Source organism: Callionymus lyra, chromosome 4 (genome assembly GCF_982586985.1).
Source record: "Callionymus lyra chromosome 4, fCalLyr1.hap1.1, whole genome shotgun sequence".
Taxonomy (NCBI): Eukaryota; Metazoa; Chordata; class Actinopteri; order Syngnathiformes; family Callionymidae; genus Callionymus; species Callionymus lyra.
Window position 1 is genome coordinate 35,465,151 of NC_141821.1, and position 18,834 is coordinate 35,483,984.

Below are 18,834 nucleotides of genomic sequence, written 5' to 3' on the forward strand. Positions count from 1 at the left end.
ACAAGTTATGTTTTAAAGGTATTAAAATAATCCCAATATCATCAATGTAGTTGTCATGTTAGCATATTAGAGGGCTTATATTGTACAAAACTGACTATTGATTGTGTTTGGTTTGGCTTTGGTCTTTTGGTCCTTTGACCAACAACAACAAATCTCCGTGTTCAGGGGGGTATCAAATAGCCCCCAAGAGATGTATAGAATATTCTTTACTGACAAACACCTAGTCTAACACAGTTGTCACCAACATTTTTGATGACTGAGGGCCCGAATAGTAGTGTTGTGAGAAAAAAAATTATACACCAATATTTATTGATATACATTTTTGTTCACGATATTATACTGTACAAAAGGAATGTTTTGAATCCAAACATGTTTTGTCTTTCAAATATTATTTTTTTAATCATAGTTCTTTTATGATTTATATTTTGTATAATAGACTGAGGATGAGGCTTTTAAAGCTGATGTTTATACATTTTTTGGCTCTCATTTTTATTCATTCAACCAAAAGAGTGGAACAATCACAAAAAAATTCATTGTATTACACAAAACGATGGAAATATGTTCTATTGTGAGATTAGTTTATCGTATCATGGGATTAGTATAACCTGGACATTAGTAATATTAGTCTTATTAAATCATATTGTCATATTGTGTGTATTAAATTAAAAAAACATTTTGACAGAAAGAGCTCCATTATGACCATTTTGGGAATTTGATGCAGTCAGTGGTCCTTAAATGCGCACATGCTTTGGTGACCTTTGCATTAACAAATTTTTGTTCTTTTTAACATCGTACATAAAATGAAGTGTGAGACAAAATTTCTAATTCAGGAAGGCAACATATACCCTGTTGACAGACAGGAAGTGTGCAAAACCTGATGTCTTTTGCATGTTCCCTTTTGCTCTTCCTCTGCAAAACCGCTTTCTATATTGTAACAACATTTTTCTGAAACACTCCACCAGACAAACCACACGTGATGATTAGAATTTAGGAACCAGAAACCAAGTCAGATGACTAACATCACGCAAAGACTTCTATGTCAATGATAGAAACTTTACCTAATATCTGACTGACTTCCTTTAGAGGTTCAAACTTGTTGGTTCTCCATGTTATGACAGTTTCTATACAAGCCGTGTCCTTTTCTAGCTGGTTATGTCTTCTGTTGTTCTCATCAATAGTTAATTCTTAATCGTCACAAGACTGGCTTTCACAGCGTGAACCGACAACCCTACAACAAGGCTGGTTATATATGAAGCAGATTTCATACCCAAAGGCAGGTCAATGTGCTTTATGAGAAGAAAAAAAGACCACAATAAATGAAAGTTAATGAAATTAAGGTATTGTCCCAACCTGACTTCCTTTAACCTTTGAGTGCTACCTTTATTAACAACAAAAAACTTTTTTTGATCCACATTAATTCTAGAGAAGAATTTACATACGATATGAATGAACAGGCACTTTTTTCACACACAATGAAAAAAATAAATGCAAACAAAGGTACACTATTATCAAGATGGTGTTTTCTGTGTGGATGTTTCAGTGAGTCAAAACACCAGTATGTTGTTTCTGTCATGCCTTTTTCTTTTCTTCCATTTTTTGCTAAATCATTTTTGCAATACCTTCCTCAAAGCATTGGTGGCTTTTAGTTGTGTAATGCAGTTTTCTTAACCATCTTTTGTCCACTTCCTCCAGAGGAGAGAAATCCTTCTAGGCTGTTGCTTGCTTTATGACCCTGGTCTGAGGAAAGCGCAAATATAAATTACTAACTGACCTACTTACTCTTCCTCATTATCTGCATAACTAAACAAAAATGTTTCAGTGTTAACTTAGATATTAGTGTCTTTTGACCAGGGACAATATTTGCTGAGGATATAGAGATTTTTGTGAGAGTAAGAAAAAATGATCTATGCAATGATTCAAGCTTTTCATTGAATTACATCTTTTGGTTTCTAAAATTCATATCATCAACTGAAGAGTGTAGAATGATGTCGTTGTGACAATAAATTGGCCGTGTGTGTGCTTTTGAATTAAAGATCATGTGTGACAGAGCTGGCCCGGTTGACCCTGTCTCACACTCCAGACTACTGCATTTTTCATTACCCGGAACACACACGTGTACGACTTGTGTGTGCCCCCTCAGGGCCCCTCCCCCTCTAGGAAGGATGTAACAATGATACATCATTAGAGCCTTATACTGTGTGTGTGTGTGTTTGTGTGTGTGAGTGTGTGCTTTGAAATATCTTCACGATTCCACTTAAGTCAAGTTTAAGTAGAACAATTATTTTATTATATTTTAATTATCATTCAATGATTTCTTATTTTGGTCGTCCTCCTCTGCGCCGCACCTCGTACACTCAGGGATGAAACACAACCGTCTGGTTTTACTTATTCATCAGCGTCTCATCTGAAAGTGTCTGAATCATTTTTTCACGTTTTTGGCTATTAAGATCTAAAGTTAATACGATGAGGCTGGGTGTTTTTTAAGATGTATGTTTGAAAACAGTGATGAAGTCTTTCAGATTGTTGCTCAGTAAAACAGATGGATGCTCTGAATTTGTGTCAGCTTTAATAGTCAACTGAAGGCCTGTCACTCTCTGCTGTTGTTAATTGCTCGTAATTTAATTCTGGTTTAAAGAAATTCTATTCATTTCTATTGACAAATATTATTGTAAACACCACTGCATGTGTATTAATGGAAGCAAGGGAGGTTGTTCACCTTGAGCCAGAGACAACACAAGGGATAAATAATTTAGTTTTTTTGGATTGCTAATGCTTACACACTTAAAATTAAAAGCATTATGCAATTGGAAAAAACCTTACACTCAAGAAGTAAAACCTCAGCTTATATTTGGACAACTGAAAGCACGTTGTCAACACTTTTTGCAAAAAAATACGAGTACTTAGGGTTTATAGCACTTGTTATTCTTTAATAGTCTGCCACAAAAGAGCTTAAAATATAGACTTGTTCATTTATTTTCTAAAACAAATCTTCTTGTCGAGGCTTCAATACAAGATGGACGTCACTGGCGGCAGTATGGAGGTTTCTGGATGTTTTTAAGCATCCTTTTGGAAGAAGATGAACCTAAGCATCAGTGGCTTCATTAAAATGAAAATAGATTTTTGTTTATAACTCTAAAAAAAAACAGATTACTTAGTCTAGATAATAGTCCCAACCCTTAGTCGACATGGGATGAGTAGAAAATGAGTAATGATTGAATTTTGGGTGAAATATCACTTTAACCATAGCTAACTTAAATCAAATAGAAGGATCTATATAGGGAGAAATATAAGTGAAATCAGTCAATATTTGCATATTTATTGTTTAAAATTGATACATTGCTGTTGAATTGTTCATCATTATTATCATTAAAAAGAATATCTCACCACAAACATCTTATATGACTTGTTCTGTCTCACAAACTATAAATAAAAAAATATATAAAAAATACAAAAATAAATATAAATATGTTAAATATTAAATATAAATCTGGAACTGGTTCTTAATTGGAATCGGTTCTTGATGCCAAACCTTCAAGTCACACTGAGCCAATCTTTTATAGAACTATGTTGTTTGTTTCCCTCAGTGGGTGATGTAAAAAAAATGAAGTTACCAAAAAAATAGATAAAATTGAATTTAGTAAAAAACCCATGATTATACTACTCTTGTCAAGTCTTCATGGTTATTTTCAGTCCGCCCATCTTTAATCTTGAAACAATTGACTAGTATTCCACTTTTTATCATTAAAACATTTTTTTTCCCATCAAAAGACAAATATTGTTTGTTTTTCAGGAAGGAGAGACGTTAAAGCCACATGTATAACCATCTATAAAGTCACTTAATGTGGGATCAAGATGTTCGGGGCCGCAAACAAAAATTAAGTCTGAATTGTTGAGGCGTGGTCTCTGAAGCAGACGAGGTTTGGGGAGAATGTGGGGTCACCTGGTGTCTGTGGTTGTCTGTGGTGTGCACACTAGTATGGCTTCTTTTAATGATTCAAACTTTTCACATTTGAGAGTGTGCACGTGTGTGTGTCTAAAGTGCTCAAGTTTTTGGTGAATGTCACCATTATTAGAGTGCTTCTATGCACTTACCCTGGAGCTCTCTTTAACTACTCTCAGCTTGACCTTTGACCTCTCTTAGTGCCTAATGAAACCGACGATGATATGCTGGACAGGAAGTAGAAGACCTTCAGTTACTTTTTTCTTAATTTACTTGACACACAGTCTGGAGACAACAAGTAGCTTTTGGTCTGCAGATCTTCATCACAAAATCAGATATTCAAATACACTCCTGTGTTCGGTGTACTTATCAATGATTCATTCAGGGGAAAACACACACACACTAAACACTCACACAGAGCAACACGTCAACACACTCGCTAATCCAAGTGCTTGAAGGAATTCAGGGCAAATGTGATTAGTAGAGCTGCAGCTTATCACCCTGAGCCAGCACCCCAACCCTGAGGAGGGAGCGAGGGGAGGAGTGGGGACTGTGGAAGTGGAAAATGGAGTGGGAGGGGAGATTTTGAGGTGCGGAAGGAGGACTCCAACCAAGGAATTTTCTCATTTGCATCATTATTGCCCGCTAATTGTGTTGCATATTTTGTGTGAGTTCTACTGAGCTTGCATACTGTAAGCTTTTATGGTTTGTATTTGTGTTAATATAAACACAGGTTATTTTTTATTTTACAATTAACATTCAAATATTTGTATCCGTTGTTCCTTTTTTGTGTTGCAATTAAACTCCTGGTCTCTAGGGAGCAGCAGTCATTCAATCCTCTGCTGCTAAAGAAAAGAAAAATCCTGCAAGATCACAGCGATGACTGAGGACGAGAGGATACAGTGGACTTTAGCAGCTTTGAAAGCGAACATATGGTTTCTAAACAAATGAAAGCAATTAAGACTTTGTCAAGAGTCATGTGGTCTGTAAGTTCTGAAACAGCAGAATTAGTACTTACAATACTACAGTACAGTTCCTACAGTATCAGAAAATATTGTGATATATTCTGATCCGTATCGTAACGTCACATTCTTGGCAATACACACCTCTAGTTATAGTCCCTATATGTTCCACTGTTGAGCAGGATGTTGCCACACATGGATCTGCTGGTGCAAGTAAGTATGTGAGAGTTTTGTTGTGTGTGCATGTATCCACTCCATTCTGTCAGTTTTGATTGGCAGGTTTGAGGGAAAGGTGTATAATTTATCACTTCCTGGTTGGTCTAACTGCCACAGTGCCCTGCAGACATAGACCTGAGAATGATCTCCTTAAGCAAAAATATTTTTATTGAAACTTTAGTGGACACACACACATGCATGCACACACACACGCACACGCATATCCGGCCCTCCCCCCGCTGCCGTCACTCATGTTTAATGGATGATGGATGAATGATTCATGACAGGGGAGAAGAGTTTATATTTTAAGACTCCTGATTCATTTATACTTGTGCTGTGTGGCTTTTTTAGAATGTACTTCTCGGCTTTTATTTTGACGGCTTGCCAGCTTTCCTGCGTCACGGTTTGTGGAAAACTCTTGTTTATTTTTCATTTCTTTATCTAAAGGGAACCAGGAGAAACTGTAAAAATAGTCTTCAAAGTCAAGACGAGACTCAAATATTTCATGCAAGTAGATTCACTGTCAGGTGGACAAGTGTATCTTACTTGTCTGAATAAATGCTTCTGCATTAAATGCTGTAAAAACCTCATGTAAAGTTAAGTTTTAACACTTCCTTTCACAATTCAGGCAGGTGGAGTTTTGTGTGTGCTCTATTTTATGAACTCTTGAAAATACAAAAATGTGTCAAAATGTATAAAAAAAACATTTAAGTGTTTTGTTGTAATTCTAAATTAATTTCCTGTATACTTTCAACCAAATGTTAAGATGTAGTTTTAATTTAATTTTATAAACTAGTCAACATGTTCATAAAAATGTTTAGTTGAAAAACGATGATGTTTCTTGATGAAAGACTTATCAACCTGTCAGGCTAATGTTATGTCTATTACAAAGACACTGTTTCTTTGAATAACATCACAGAGAGTATAAAAAAACCATTGCAGAAGAAAAGGTCTTATACAGTTTTAAAACAATTGATTCTGTTATATTTACCATATGTTATATAAATTGAAGGAACTTTCAGAAATAGGTTGACTTTTTAGCTTAGCGAGTCATTAAAGTTTTGTATAAATGTGAATCAAAATCATATTTAAATATCAAATGAAATACATTTATATCTGGATTATATCTTAAATGGAGTGCAGCTTGTTGCATCTGCATCTTTGTTACGGTGAATAAGAATTTATCTACTAATGAAAAAGCGTCTTAGAGAATATTAGTTGAGGTGGGAAAATGATTTTTGGAAGGTCACATGTGTCTTACACAAAACTGAGTTGGCCCTGAAGATTTAAAAAATATATTTAAAAAAATATTGTAGGAAAAATTAAATTTTGTGTAGCTTGAGGAGAAAAACAGGTATAACTGTTCAGCGTTTGTTGTTTGTTAGTTAACAGGTATTCATGTGCATAATGGCAGTGAGTCTGGTTGTCCTTGAGATTTCTACCTGATAAAAAGATTTTAGCCAATGATTGTGACTGGCTGGAACCTGTTTTAATGTACTTATTACTTATTTAAACTCTTGTATATTGAGATAACTTGGTTATAATTTGGTACTTTAAATAAAATAGAATTGTAGAACAATGCAAAGGTTTAAGCCACAGAATAAACTGACCAAAGTATTGATCCTAATTTATCATGTCTACGATGTCAGGTTGATGGATAGCTAGACTATGAGGATGTGTCACTGGATCTGAGCATGTCTCTCATTTAAGTTCTGCAACAACAGTTGCAGCTGAAGGTCCACAGCTGGGCATGAATTAGAGTTAGAGTTTAATGACTGGAGGCAACCGTCTGTTAGTTCCTTATTTTGTTTAACACAGGAAGTTTGTTGCTTTAAAAATTGTCCCTGTTGCATCAGGTTGACTGACACTTAATACGATTCTGAGTAAATGATGATGTAGTGTCTGCATGGGTCTTTGTGAGCAGGAAGACAAATATTTGATTAGCGTGATAACGTTAGCGACTCTGTGTGCGAAGCGCAGATGGCGCCGCTTCAGGAGTCATCTCTCTACATCAGGAAGTACAGCAGGTGGTGTGATTGTCCGTGTGTGTGTTTGTGTGTGTCATGTCCTACACAACCAGTGTGAACAAGCCTACAAGGACGCGCCTGCTCCCCCTCGCCTCCGGCCAGTGTCACCAGCACTCACATCTTCTGCTTGTCTTGGGGTGATTGAGGGCCACGGGGAGAGAGGAGGAGGATTTTGTTGAAGAGTTATGCTAGTATGAGGTCAGTGAGACAAAAATGAGGACAACGTTACCGTCAACATCAACGTCCCAAAAGTGAACCAGAGCATTCAGGCCACTGACCAGAGACAAAGCGCGAGTCCAGCGTGCAATAGTGAAGATACTTTCATCATGATTATTGTTATGTGAGTGGGTAGGGATGGACTAATGACCGGTCGAAGTTCCTCAACTTGGTGTTGAATGTGTGTGTCAACAGCATCTTGGCACACATTTATGAACACATGATAGTTGGTGTTATTGTAACAGATGTGTTAGCATTGGCTAGAATGGGTGGTCCTCACTCGGTCAGCTTTCTTTAGAGCAGGAGGATCTAACTCAATCACGCAAGTAATTACATATTTAGCACTCTTGGTCTTTAACAAACAATCTTTATGTGAGTATCAAATACCATCAAATTCCTTCTTTAACTGTAACGCGAGGTTTCCGTATAAATGTTGGCATTAATTATCTCTATCCCTTATCTTATCTTAAACATTAGCATATTATGTCACCAAATCAAAGAAAACATTGATCTACTTTGATTTTAAACCAACCCTCCAACTGTGGCAAAATTTGGCCTCCAGGCCATGAGTTTGACACCTACACTCTAGAGGTTTTCCAGACACACACCCATCCACACATGACCTATCTAGATAATCAACGGTTCTTTGAAAAAAACTGTTTTAATTTGTTGAGGGCCAATAATACACCACATAGTGAACTTTGATATCTTATATTGCACCGTCTTGACCCTTGATATCACTGACTAAGTATGGCTCCGTTTACTTCCACTAGCAAAATCAGCAGAAAAATGTAACTTGGAAGCAGTTTGCATAAATGCATACATGTATAAAAATGTGTAAGATTGAAAATAGTTGGACCACATGAACACAATCATAGTTCTCACTTTATTTTCGACATCAACTCTCCACACAAAAGTGTTATGCTCTGTTGTGTGTCGGTGTGTTCTAAAGACTGAAGGAATCCTTTCTGAATGGGATTACAGGATTATTCCACAGTGCCGATTGTGTGAGAGTGTCGGGTCAATTGTGGGTCGCTCCTCTCCCTTCTTGTCTCTCTGAAGATCTTGTATCTCTACGGGAATATAAACATACCCCACATTCAACCTCTGTCTGGTCTCTTTTGCACAGATGACATTCTGGGTCCTGACAGATTCGGGGATGTGTCCAACTTCAGCACTTTCCTTCTGGACCGCAGCACGGGTGTGCTCCTCATCGGAGCAAGAGATGCCATCTTGTCAGTGGACACCAACAAACTCAGCATCCCGCCTAGAAAGGTGCAATCACAAGAGACCACCCCTAACTCTAACCTCAACATTTAACCTTACCCTTACCTTGTTGTTTCTCTGTGACAGTAAAAATGACTCAATTTGTGTTTTAGATAATTTGGAGTGTGCCTGAAGAGAAGAGGCGGTCGTGTGTGGCTAAAGGAAAAACAAAGGTGAGGCTGGACGCAGTTGTGAGTTTTGCATGTTGTCTTAGGTTAGGCATGACTATGTGTTGTCACATGATGTTGTCTCATTCAAAAGAGACATTTCAGTAGCAAGGATATGAAACAACTGTTTGTTGCCAAATTAAAATGTCTACAAATGCTAGTGACCCATGACCCTGGGTAGCCAGGGTAAAATGTTGGACAATTGCAAACTTGTGCAGCAAAAACTATTCCTTTAATCACTCTTTAAAAAGTAAAATAACCTCTGCTGATGAAATGTTGAAATGTTTGTTGTTATTTTGGGCATATGAATGTTAGCGATAGCATTAGGCTCAATGGAACAGCAGGTTGCAGAAGCTTCCTCGAACAACAAACATGATAAGAGCAAATGTTTCAAACTTGATCATTTTTGCCTGAGCTCTAACAAAGTACGTGTCCATGGGTTTAGTGCTTAATGCAGACTGATTGAATATCCTTTGCTCAAGGGCTTTAAAAAGGGCTGTGGCACGGTACCGTGGGGCCAGTGTGAGGGCTCCCTAACACCACTATAAAGTTCAGAATTAGATTTGTGTGAAATTTAATGAAACAGCTGTGAGTTACATTTGCCGTGGCGGCAAGGACGCACACTTTTGACTACGTGAAGTTGTAATGGGGAATTCTGGGAATCCTGCCAAGTGAGCGTGTTTGTGTGTCTGTCACATATGTTGGCTTTGGGTCCATAGAAAGCGATTAATTAGAGCGTGTTAACATTTGTTTTTGCTCCAGTAACAATTCAACCAACTGTAGTGACTTCTGACAAAATGTCAGTCGCACAGTCACAATATCTTCTCTGAGGATCGCAAATCTGAACCAGAAAAATGTATAAAAACCCGCCTGAAGTTGAGACAAATTGGGTCAAATCAGATGTAAACAAAGGAGGTCAGTGTTTTAACATCAAGGAAGGTAATTAGCTGTGACCTATTTTACATGAATAGCATAAGAGCACTTTCCTGTTCCACTGGGACCCAGCGATGAAGAACTGATGAAAGAGGGAGTCCGGAGGAGGAAGTGGCAGAAACGAAAAGAGACAGGAAGCAGAGGAAGACACTGAAACTGAGACGTGACTCCACCATTTAATCTGTCAATTTGACATAACGTTATTAGAAGTTTGCTTTGTTTTTTTTATTATCTTGTTTTGAGGTGAATTAGTTATGGACGATCGAAAAGGCTTTTTATTGTCTACATTCATAACTTGGTGAGTCATGAAGTACTCATCTTCATTATTGATGTTCTGTCTCCCCCTGCAGGTGGACTGTAACAACTACATCCGCCTGCTGGAGTTTCTTGGTGATGGAAGAGTGTATGTGTGTGGAACATACGCCTTTGATCCACAGTGTGCCTTTCTTGTAAGTGCATACACGCACCCCCCCCCCCCCCCCCACCACACACACACACACACACACACACACACACACACACACACACACATACACACACACACACACGCAGCTATTGGCTCCCGACATTTCCTGTGTTGCCATGGCGGTGCAAGTCCCTACCTAACTATCTTCTTAATTCGTCTCGATCCCTCAGGACCTTTCCTCCTTTACTTTGGAGAGAACTGATGAAGGAGGCGTGAACATGGAGACAGGGAAGGGGAAGTGTCCTTTCGAGCCAAGTCAGCATTACACTGCAGTGATGGCAGGTCTGTCGCCACGGAGACTTCATCAATTGAACCTTTGTTGTTGCCATGTGGGGAGTGAAAGAATGAGTGACTTTCTAATCCCAGGGTTGTGTTTCAGGTGGAACCCTGTACACAGCAGCAACAAGTAACTTTCTGGGGACACACTTTGACATCTCTCGGGCGACCGGTCCAGAGCCGGAGCGCATCCGCACTGAGCAATCAATCAACTGGCTTAGTGGTGAGAACAACACATTTTAGATGCACAGTTGTCCACAAAACATATATTTATGTAAGTAAGTAAGTCATTTTTATTTATAGAGCGCTTTTCCAGACCAGGGTCACAAAAACGCTTCAACAATCAAAAAACAATACTCAATAAAATTTACACTTAAGGTCAAGATAAAGCCAAGAACAACACAAGAGTTCCAGAAAATCAAGGAAAAGTCTGCACGAATAAAAACGTCTTGAGATCTTTCTGTCAGTAGATCCATCAACCGCAAAGAGAGAGGAAGATCGTTCCAAAATGTATTAATGTTATTCATTAATAATTATATAGTTTTATAACTGATTTTTAATTTACTTTTATTGAATTCAAAAAAACTATAATATTTTCAAAAACAATGAATTGTTTTTTACACATAGGATATTTAGCCAAACATGTCCAATTATATGGTCACGTGAAGATGTAGAGTCTCATGATCAAGTAGCTTGGTACTCTTGGTATTGTCTGGTGTCACAATCATACCAAATATTTTATATTGAATTGAAAATGCTATGGATGAAAAAAATGTGTTATATTTAGAAAATCTATTTTTGTATTATTGGAATTAGAAATCAAACTTCATGTGTATAAATTTGAAAATTGTTTGTTGACCTATTTTAATCTTTTTAAATTTAATTATTAATTTTCAAGTTATTATATATATATATATATATATATATATATATATATATATATAATATTTAGATACTAAGGGGTCACATTCTATATTATATATAATATATATATTAAAAACAAATTTCGACCTTTCTAATTATTGGAAAAACATTTCATCATTTGAAAAAAAATAAACCATTCAATATTCTGATTCCACTGAAAAATCATATCCATATTCTAAACAAGACGAACAATTAGCTAAAACATGAACATCACAAAGTTTTTGATCCATAAATGAAGTTGCATTTTGGCCAGATTTGTGTTTTTTCTTTGTCGAATAATACGTGTGTTTATGTGAACCAGATCCCGAGTTTGTTAGCTCAGCCTTCATCCAGCAGTCACTGGACAACAACCCAACCGGTGACGATGACAAGATCTACTTTTTCTTCACCGAAGTGGCGAAAGAATACGATTTGTTCACCAAGGTCAAAGTTCCCAGGGTGGCCCGGGTCTGCAGGGTAAGTTCCCTCATAGATACTCGTAGATAACATCTGTCCTGATACCTGCTCCCAGACTAACCAGTGTTTGTCTCAGTCGGACGTGGGCGGGATGAAGACCCTTCAGCGTCGCTGGACCACCTTCCTGAAGGCTCAGCTGGTGTGCGAGGACAAGCCCAGTGGTCAACGCTACAACATCCTGACTGACGTCTACACGATACAGCTGACACCAGGAGATCCCTACAGCACACACTTCTACGGACTCTTCACCTCCCAGTGGTCAGTAACACACATTTGTTTATTTATTGATTGATCTGCTTTCATCCTTCTCACATTTTGGAGATTTAGGTTCACAAAAAATGTAAAACATACATACACATTATGTTAAGACATACCGTACACATATTAAAACTAAGAAGAAGAAAGAGAACAAAAAAAAACAAAACAGTTATAAATAAATAAAATGTATAAATAATAACAAGAATTAAATATAATAAAGCAATAATAGTATGAATAAAATAGTTATGACCTTGTACTAGGGAACGCGAGGAGTTGTCGGCAGTGTGTGTCTTCAGTCTCTCGGACATCAGCAAGGTGATGGACGGCCCTTTCAAGGAGCTGAAGAAAACCTGCCAGAACTGGATCAACCCTGAGCCCATCCCAACACCAAGACCCGGCCAGGTACCAAACCAGTGCCGCTGTGGCCTATTGGACTGTTGTTGACTCCACTTGTTGTTTCAGTGTCTCAACAATGCTAAGAAGGCAGAGGGGTTCGAGTCCTCCTTAAAACTCCCAGATAAAGTGCTGACCTTTGTGCGGGACCATCCACTGATGGAAACTAGTGTGACCGCAGCGCCCCTTCTGGTGCGGAAAGGAATTACATACACCAAGTTGGCTGTGACCCAAGCACATGATGGGCAGAAGGGGTCGCTGCTGCATCTTGGGACGGGTAAGATCTTCTACAGTTGATTTGTTTGGAAGTCATGAATACATGAATTTACCTTAAAAAAGTACATTTTCTTCTTACTTACTTACTAAAATTATTTTAATAAATCTAATTTATGTATTGCAGATCGAGGTGAACTCCACCGGGTGGCAGTAGTGGGTCAGAATGCAACACTCCTGCAGGAAATTCCTCTGTTCTCATCCGAGGAGCCGGTGAACAACATTGTCCTGTACCAGGTGCACACCATTCCTCATGCTTTCTATTTAAATCCATATTTACATATACTAATTCATCATAATGTTGGGCTAAACACATTTTTTTATTCATGTGTAAAATAAAATTGCATTTTTCTCTTTGTAAGGAGATGATTTGTTCTACAAAACGGATGCCTTTTTTCATTTAATTTAAAAAAAAATCATTAGAGGATTTATATTGTATATTTTATCTCAGGGTGATTAATTCAATTTCCAAAGGGGTCACATTATATATGGAGACTGTTGTAAGGGGCTGTATAGCCAAAATAAACAAGACAGGAAGTAAAATATACTATCATATAAGGTCTTATAAATAAAACAGCTTAAAATGCAAAATAAATACTGAATTAATTAAGCACTAAGTGGCACAAATGTATTATTGAATACCATTTTATCTTTTGTGTATTATTTGATTTTATATACAATTTAGTTAGGTCAAAAAACAATATACGATTACTTCAATTTGTCTATTTATTTTGAAAACAAAACAAGAGCATGCATAAGTTAAATGGATCATAAGCACAAAATAAAAAGTATTAAAATACTTTTCTATATGATTGGTTTCATATTAATACTACACATTTAAAATTAATATATTAGTTGACAAATACATTTCTGGACATGTAATTGTCCATACTCTTCGTAAAAATTACTGAAAGTGTAAAATTTGTATTAATGGTGAATTTGAACACACTCAACAAAAACAAACTTCCTCTCTTTGTCCACAGGATGGCGCTATAGTCGGAAGTCCTCAGTCACTGGCCCAGGTTCAGGCTGTGGGTTGTGTGCTGTTTTCCTCGTGTAAGGTTTGTGCTAAAGCACGAGGACTGGGCTGTGTGTGGAACTCCAGGACCGGCTGCACATCCACAGAGCAGGAGTATGTGTCTCCTTCATCAGTCTTTGACGCTCAGAATCCTTTCATGTTCACATTAATTGTCTAATAACGGTTCATTTTGGGGGGTTTTATCAAGGTGATGGGAATGAAAGTGTTGACTTAACAATTATCCCTCTTTGTGTGTTTAGTCCAGGTCCAGGTGACGTGGTCGACAAAGCTCTCAGAGAGTGTGACAATGATGAAGGTAACACACGTTTCAGTGTTCACTCTGGCATCAGTTGTGTCCTGGACTCACCTGTTCCCTTATCAACTCCCATAGGTCGCTGCTCTCCACCAATCAGAGAGCTTCGTGCCACCATAGGGCTCCGCCTGCTGCTTCGCTGCGTGCAGCTGACGGCAAGATCCTGCAGCTGGGACCACCCCCCCCACCGCCACACTCGCCAGCATCACTCTGACCTGGAGGTGACGGTCGCCACGGAGACCCTGGGAATGTACACCTGTACCTGCCAGGTACGCTTTGTCTAAGCTTGATTGGGTCGAGTCTAATATGCTGTAGTGATGAGGTATGGAGTTATATCAGTGCCAACAGAATGAAGTAGGATTTAACATTTTAAATGTTGAAACTGTAAACATTTTAGTTTCTTTTTGGAACCATGGAATTGCTTTGTTGAATTATTAAATTAAAAAAATTGCTATATTTAAAGGTTGTTGTTTTTTTAATTCATTAATTAAATAATAATAAAAACCTTTACACCCTAAGTTAGGAATTAAGTTTCGAATTATTTTATATTCAACATAAAAATATTGGTATAATGATCTCATCATGTGCTTCTATATCATCACATGATCATTTGTGCGTCACGTGATTAGCTGAAACTATAACGTTTAGAAAATAACATTCAATACTTGAAATAAAATAAACACAAACATTAAAAATTCAATATTCAGGTGGCAATGATATACTTCCATTAAAGTTTTATGAAACAATAATGTTCAACAGTAATTCTGAACTTTTTTCCAAACAGGAAACAACAGTAGGAGTTCGAGACTCCTCCCCCTGTCGAAGGGCCGCCTACCAGCTGACCCTGGAGGACCCACATTCAGGAGGGGCGGTTGGTGAAGGCAGGGGTCGACACGTTCTGGCCGTCTACATCCTGTGCTTCATCAGTGGCGTGTTGTTCGGAGTCTTGGTGTTGTACCTTCTGAAGCGCCAGAGGAGCATCTCCAGACAACTGCCTGACAACTCGCTGTCGTCAGAGAAGGGCCGGGAACTGCTGGGCTCTACGGCCACACCCCAGTCGCCCAGCAGTGCCAGTCTGATGTCGGACGGATTCCGGCTGATGGAGAAGCGGAATGGAACCGCCAACACCTCCACCACTTTACTTAGCAGCCAGGGCAATGGCGGAGGTCACCACGACAACCCGAGCAACGGCAGCATCTCGTACTCCAGGTCAAACGGCAGCAAGTTCACATTCGCTGCCGACACGCCGGATGGACGGACTATGGAGAGGGACGGGGGGAGGCTGAAGGGGGGAGGCAGGGATTCAGGGAGTGGAGGGGACGTGGACGAGGAGCTGAGCGACGGGCTATCAGCCGGACTCAAAGGACTGGAAGAGGAACTCGCCAAATTCCCTTCCTTCAAGTCGCCCGCCCCGCTGGCTCGCTGTGAAGAGAGCTCCATATGAACCTTTTGCACATTGTGACCAAAAAAAGTTCAGACGGACAAAGATATGAAGTTAATATATTTATGTCTGAGAAGTTCTGATGTACATGTGTAAATACAGTGTCTCAAAGAGTCCACTTATGTGGACGCTAAAAAAAAGCCATATTGACATCGTTCTGTGTCCTCAACGTTTCTGGACGTCCTTCGTGTCACTGGTCAGAGATCATATGTCCCAACTAGCCAGGAGACGACGGAGCACCTCGACACACTGAAACCAGTCGCACTTATAATCATCAACAACTCGTGAACACTCGCGTCCTCCACTGGTACGCAGTGAATCCACAGACGCTCTGGACCGCACACAGGTAGGACACTTGAGCGACGTGATACTGAGGTCAACAGAGGGGTCACTTTAAGGGTCTGGCGGATGTCGGCCAAATGTTAGGGCAGTGCAGTACTGAAGTGGACCTGAACGAACACACAACCACCACCACCTTCAACTCTGATTCCAAACCATTGCGATGTTGTTGTGTTTTTTGTAATAAAACGTTAAAAAATAACTGCTTCCTTTTGTGATTGTGGAGATTCTTCAGCCTCGCTGTCCTGGATGTAGATGCGAAGAAGGAACATGAACTTTTACCCTTATAATCTTTAATTTACTTCTTGAGCTTGTATTCATGTTCATCATGTTACACTCCGGAGAAGACGAGTCACAGAATCAGTGTCCGTACATGGTGATCGGTATCACTGCTGCGCACTAACAAGAAAAAAAAGGTTTGACTAAAACGTTGTATCTCGATATTCCAGCTGCTAAAATAAACATCTTCTGCTGTTTGGTTTAAAGGTGATTCAGTCAACTGTGATGAACTCAAACAGATGTAGCTTAAAGAAACAATATGTAATATTTAGTTATAATTTTTATACACATTCTTTGCAACAATTACTTCATTTTTGACTAGTATACAAGAGACCTCTTCAGCCCTAAAGAGAAGGTATTGCTAGGCACAACAATGGGATGAGTTGGGATTAATGTGTGTTTGGAATCAGGGTGCTTGGCCCGGTGATGGTATTGATCAACAGAGATGGTCGTTGACTCTCCCTGTCCAGTCACGTGTGATCTTCACATGATTCCAGGTGAGGGTGTTTTGGGGACTTTTCTATGGCCAAAGCTCAACACTAGTCCCTGGTTGCAGCAGAAGACTGTTCACACAGTCTGGTTAAGTTTCTGCCTCAGAAGGGAGTTTGTGAAATATGTTACATATTCACTTTAATAAACAGAATTAAAAAGATCCAGGTCAGGTAAGAGCTACTCTATAGTAGGTTGTATTAATATGGACGGCATGCTATTCGCTAACAGACAGCGGCGACTTATCGGAGCATGAGTTCTGTAAGGAAATGACAACTTTACTGTAATCAATCACCTAGATTTAACACACATTTCAAATAGTCACTTGATTAACTGATAATCTTACATATTTAATTCATATTAAATAATCCTATTCTTGCATTGCATTCACTTAAACTAAACTCAGGTTCACAACTCAAAGGCCGAGGTCACAAAGCCTTGCACACACAGAAAGATTAAACAATCCCAGATTCCAGGACGTCTGGACACCTGTTTGAGAATTCACTCTGAAGGACACAAGTCGCTGGGAACAGATTCTTGAAAACAACAACTTTTGGTAAATTTCCACTACGATCACGTGCGACCGGCCATCTTAGAATCAAATGTTTACACTTACTGACCAATCCTACATTCACATTTGACTAGAGGCGTTAACCTGAATATTCTACTATAAAGATCCACCATTTTGTCTGATCTTTGCGTTCTGGCATTCGAAGACGTCTGCGATAGATCTCTCTGCTTGCTAGCGCCCGTGTTCACGTAAGTTTGTCTCTGACTTTTGCATAATTCACTAAACGAGCATTTTTCTTAAACTCATCCATGTGTCTGTCCTTCATTCCATCACCACGTACGAGGCTGGGGAGGGGTCTGTTCATGGAAACACAAAAACCCCTAACAACTTGGTGCACGTGACCCTTGGCGTGGACTGATGGTTTGAAGGCCTTTTTCGGTTCCGAGACGAACTCTGAGCTGATTGTTCTCCAGGCAACCAGGCCGGCAACTATACCTTACTTCAAGAATAAGGTGAGAAAGATTTTATCTTATTTTCTACATGGATTTTATAATCTATAATCTAAAATTAAGTTTATATTTGGTTAGGAAAAGATTACATATATATTTTATATTAGTTTTGGTTGCCTGGAAGAATAAACGTAAGTCTCTGGTTCTGTCACAAATTTAGATTATATTTCTCAATAGTGCTTTTATAATCTGATGCTCGTTTTTTGAGGTATTGCATGGTCAGTTGTTGTTTGTTGTTGTATTAAGTGTAGACGACATTATCGTGTCCTGGGAAGAAGAAGCATCGTTGAAAAAAGGAAAAAAACGTTGATTAGAATTTAAGTTGAATTGATAGGCAGAGGAGACGGTTACACGACCTGGTAACCCTTGAGAATTCTGAGTAGGGGTGGAGTGTAGCTGGCTCCCTCTACAGGGCATCTGACGTTTTTCCAGATTCTTAAACTAGTTAGGATGCTTGGCCAATGGGTGATTATAGTAGACATACTTTTTCAGTAAGCCAAGTAGCTATCATTAATTTGGGGATGTGTGGGATTTGAGCGGGTCTCTCCCAATATCCTGGTCTGAAGACTCTGCCAGCCGGTGTGTAGGCCAGTTAGATCTCATTGTGTTTCTGTGTCGAGGGGCTCCACAGGTATTTGGCAGTATAGTTAGGGCTAGTTAATTTTTCCGAACAATCACGGTGATGGATAAAGTCTCATTGATGAATAGTTTAGAGTTAGTTCGACGGGGGTTGAAATAGAATGGATGAGTTGAGCGGTCTCCTATCCAGGGTGTTTTGAAACTGATTACGGATCGAGAGGCTCTCCAATCTGATTTCGACACTTTAGACACGACAGGCTGGTCAAGAGTCTCGTTCCACGTAGCATAGTGTGTCTCTCTGGCCTGTTTTGGTAAAATACTGTTGTCGTCGTATTGTCATGACATATTGTTCTGTTAAAATTGTCTGTGTCTGTATGTTTGTATCTTTTGAATAATTTTTTCTCGCTGCAGTACTTGTAAAAATTATCATTCATTTGTGTGAGATCTCTGACTTTCTGTGACTCAGCTGAGAGTCCAGGTTCGTGTGTCTTTGGACACTATCTCTTGCTGATAAGAACTGCTGCTTGGCAGACTTGTCTCTTTAGCTGCTGCAAGTACGAATGAGCTCCGAAAGAGTTTTTCC

At 38.9% G+C, this 18,834-nt stretch overlaps 1 protein-coding gene across 1 annotated transcript in view; it reads left to right on the top strand.

Annotated features, from left to right (window-relative positions):
- The window catches only part of sema4f (sema domain, immunoglobulin domain (Ig), transmembrane domain (TM) and short cytoplasmic domain, (semaphorin) 4F), a 33,164-nt gene extending 17,078 nt beyond the window's left edge, over positions 1–16,086 (top strand). Inside the window, exons 2-15 of the mRNA XM_087790027.1 lie at positions 8,491–8,636; positions 8,741–8,800; positions 10,078–10,176; positions 10,364–10,475; positions 10,573–10,692; positions 11,695–11,849; positions 11,926–12,107; positions 12,368–12,509; positions 12,570–12,777; positions 12,901–13,010; positions 13,757–13,905; positions 14,052–14,107; positions 14,183–14,373; positions 14,889–16,086. Coding sequence (XP_087646153.1) covers positions 8,491–8,636; positions 8,741–8,800; positions 10,078–10,176; positions 10,364–10,475; positions 10,573–10,692; positions 11,695–11,849; positions 11,926–12,107; positions 12,368–12,509; positions 12,570–12,777; positions 12,901–13,010; positions 13,757–13,905; positions 14,052–14,107; positions 14,183–14,373; positions 14,889–15,548 — 2,390 coding nt within the window. The 3' untranslated portion in view covers positions 15,549–16,086. The remainder of the gene's footprint in view (positions 1–8,490; positions 8,637–8,740; positions 8,801–10,077; positions 10,177–10,363; positions 10,476–10,572; positions 10,693–11,694; positions 11,850–11,925; positions 12,108–12,367; positions 12,510–12,569; positions 12,778–12,900; positions 13,011–13,756; positions 13,906–14,051; positions 14,108–14,182; positions 14,374–14,888) is intronic.
- Positions 16,087–18,834: the final 2,748 nt, after the last annotated feature.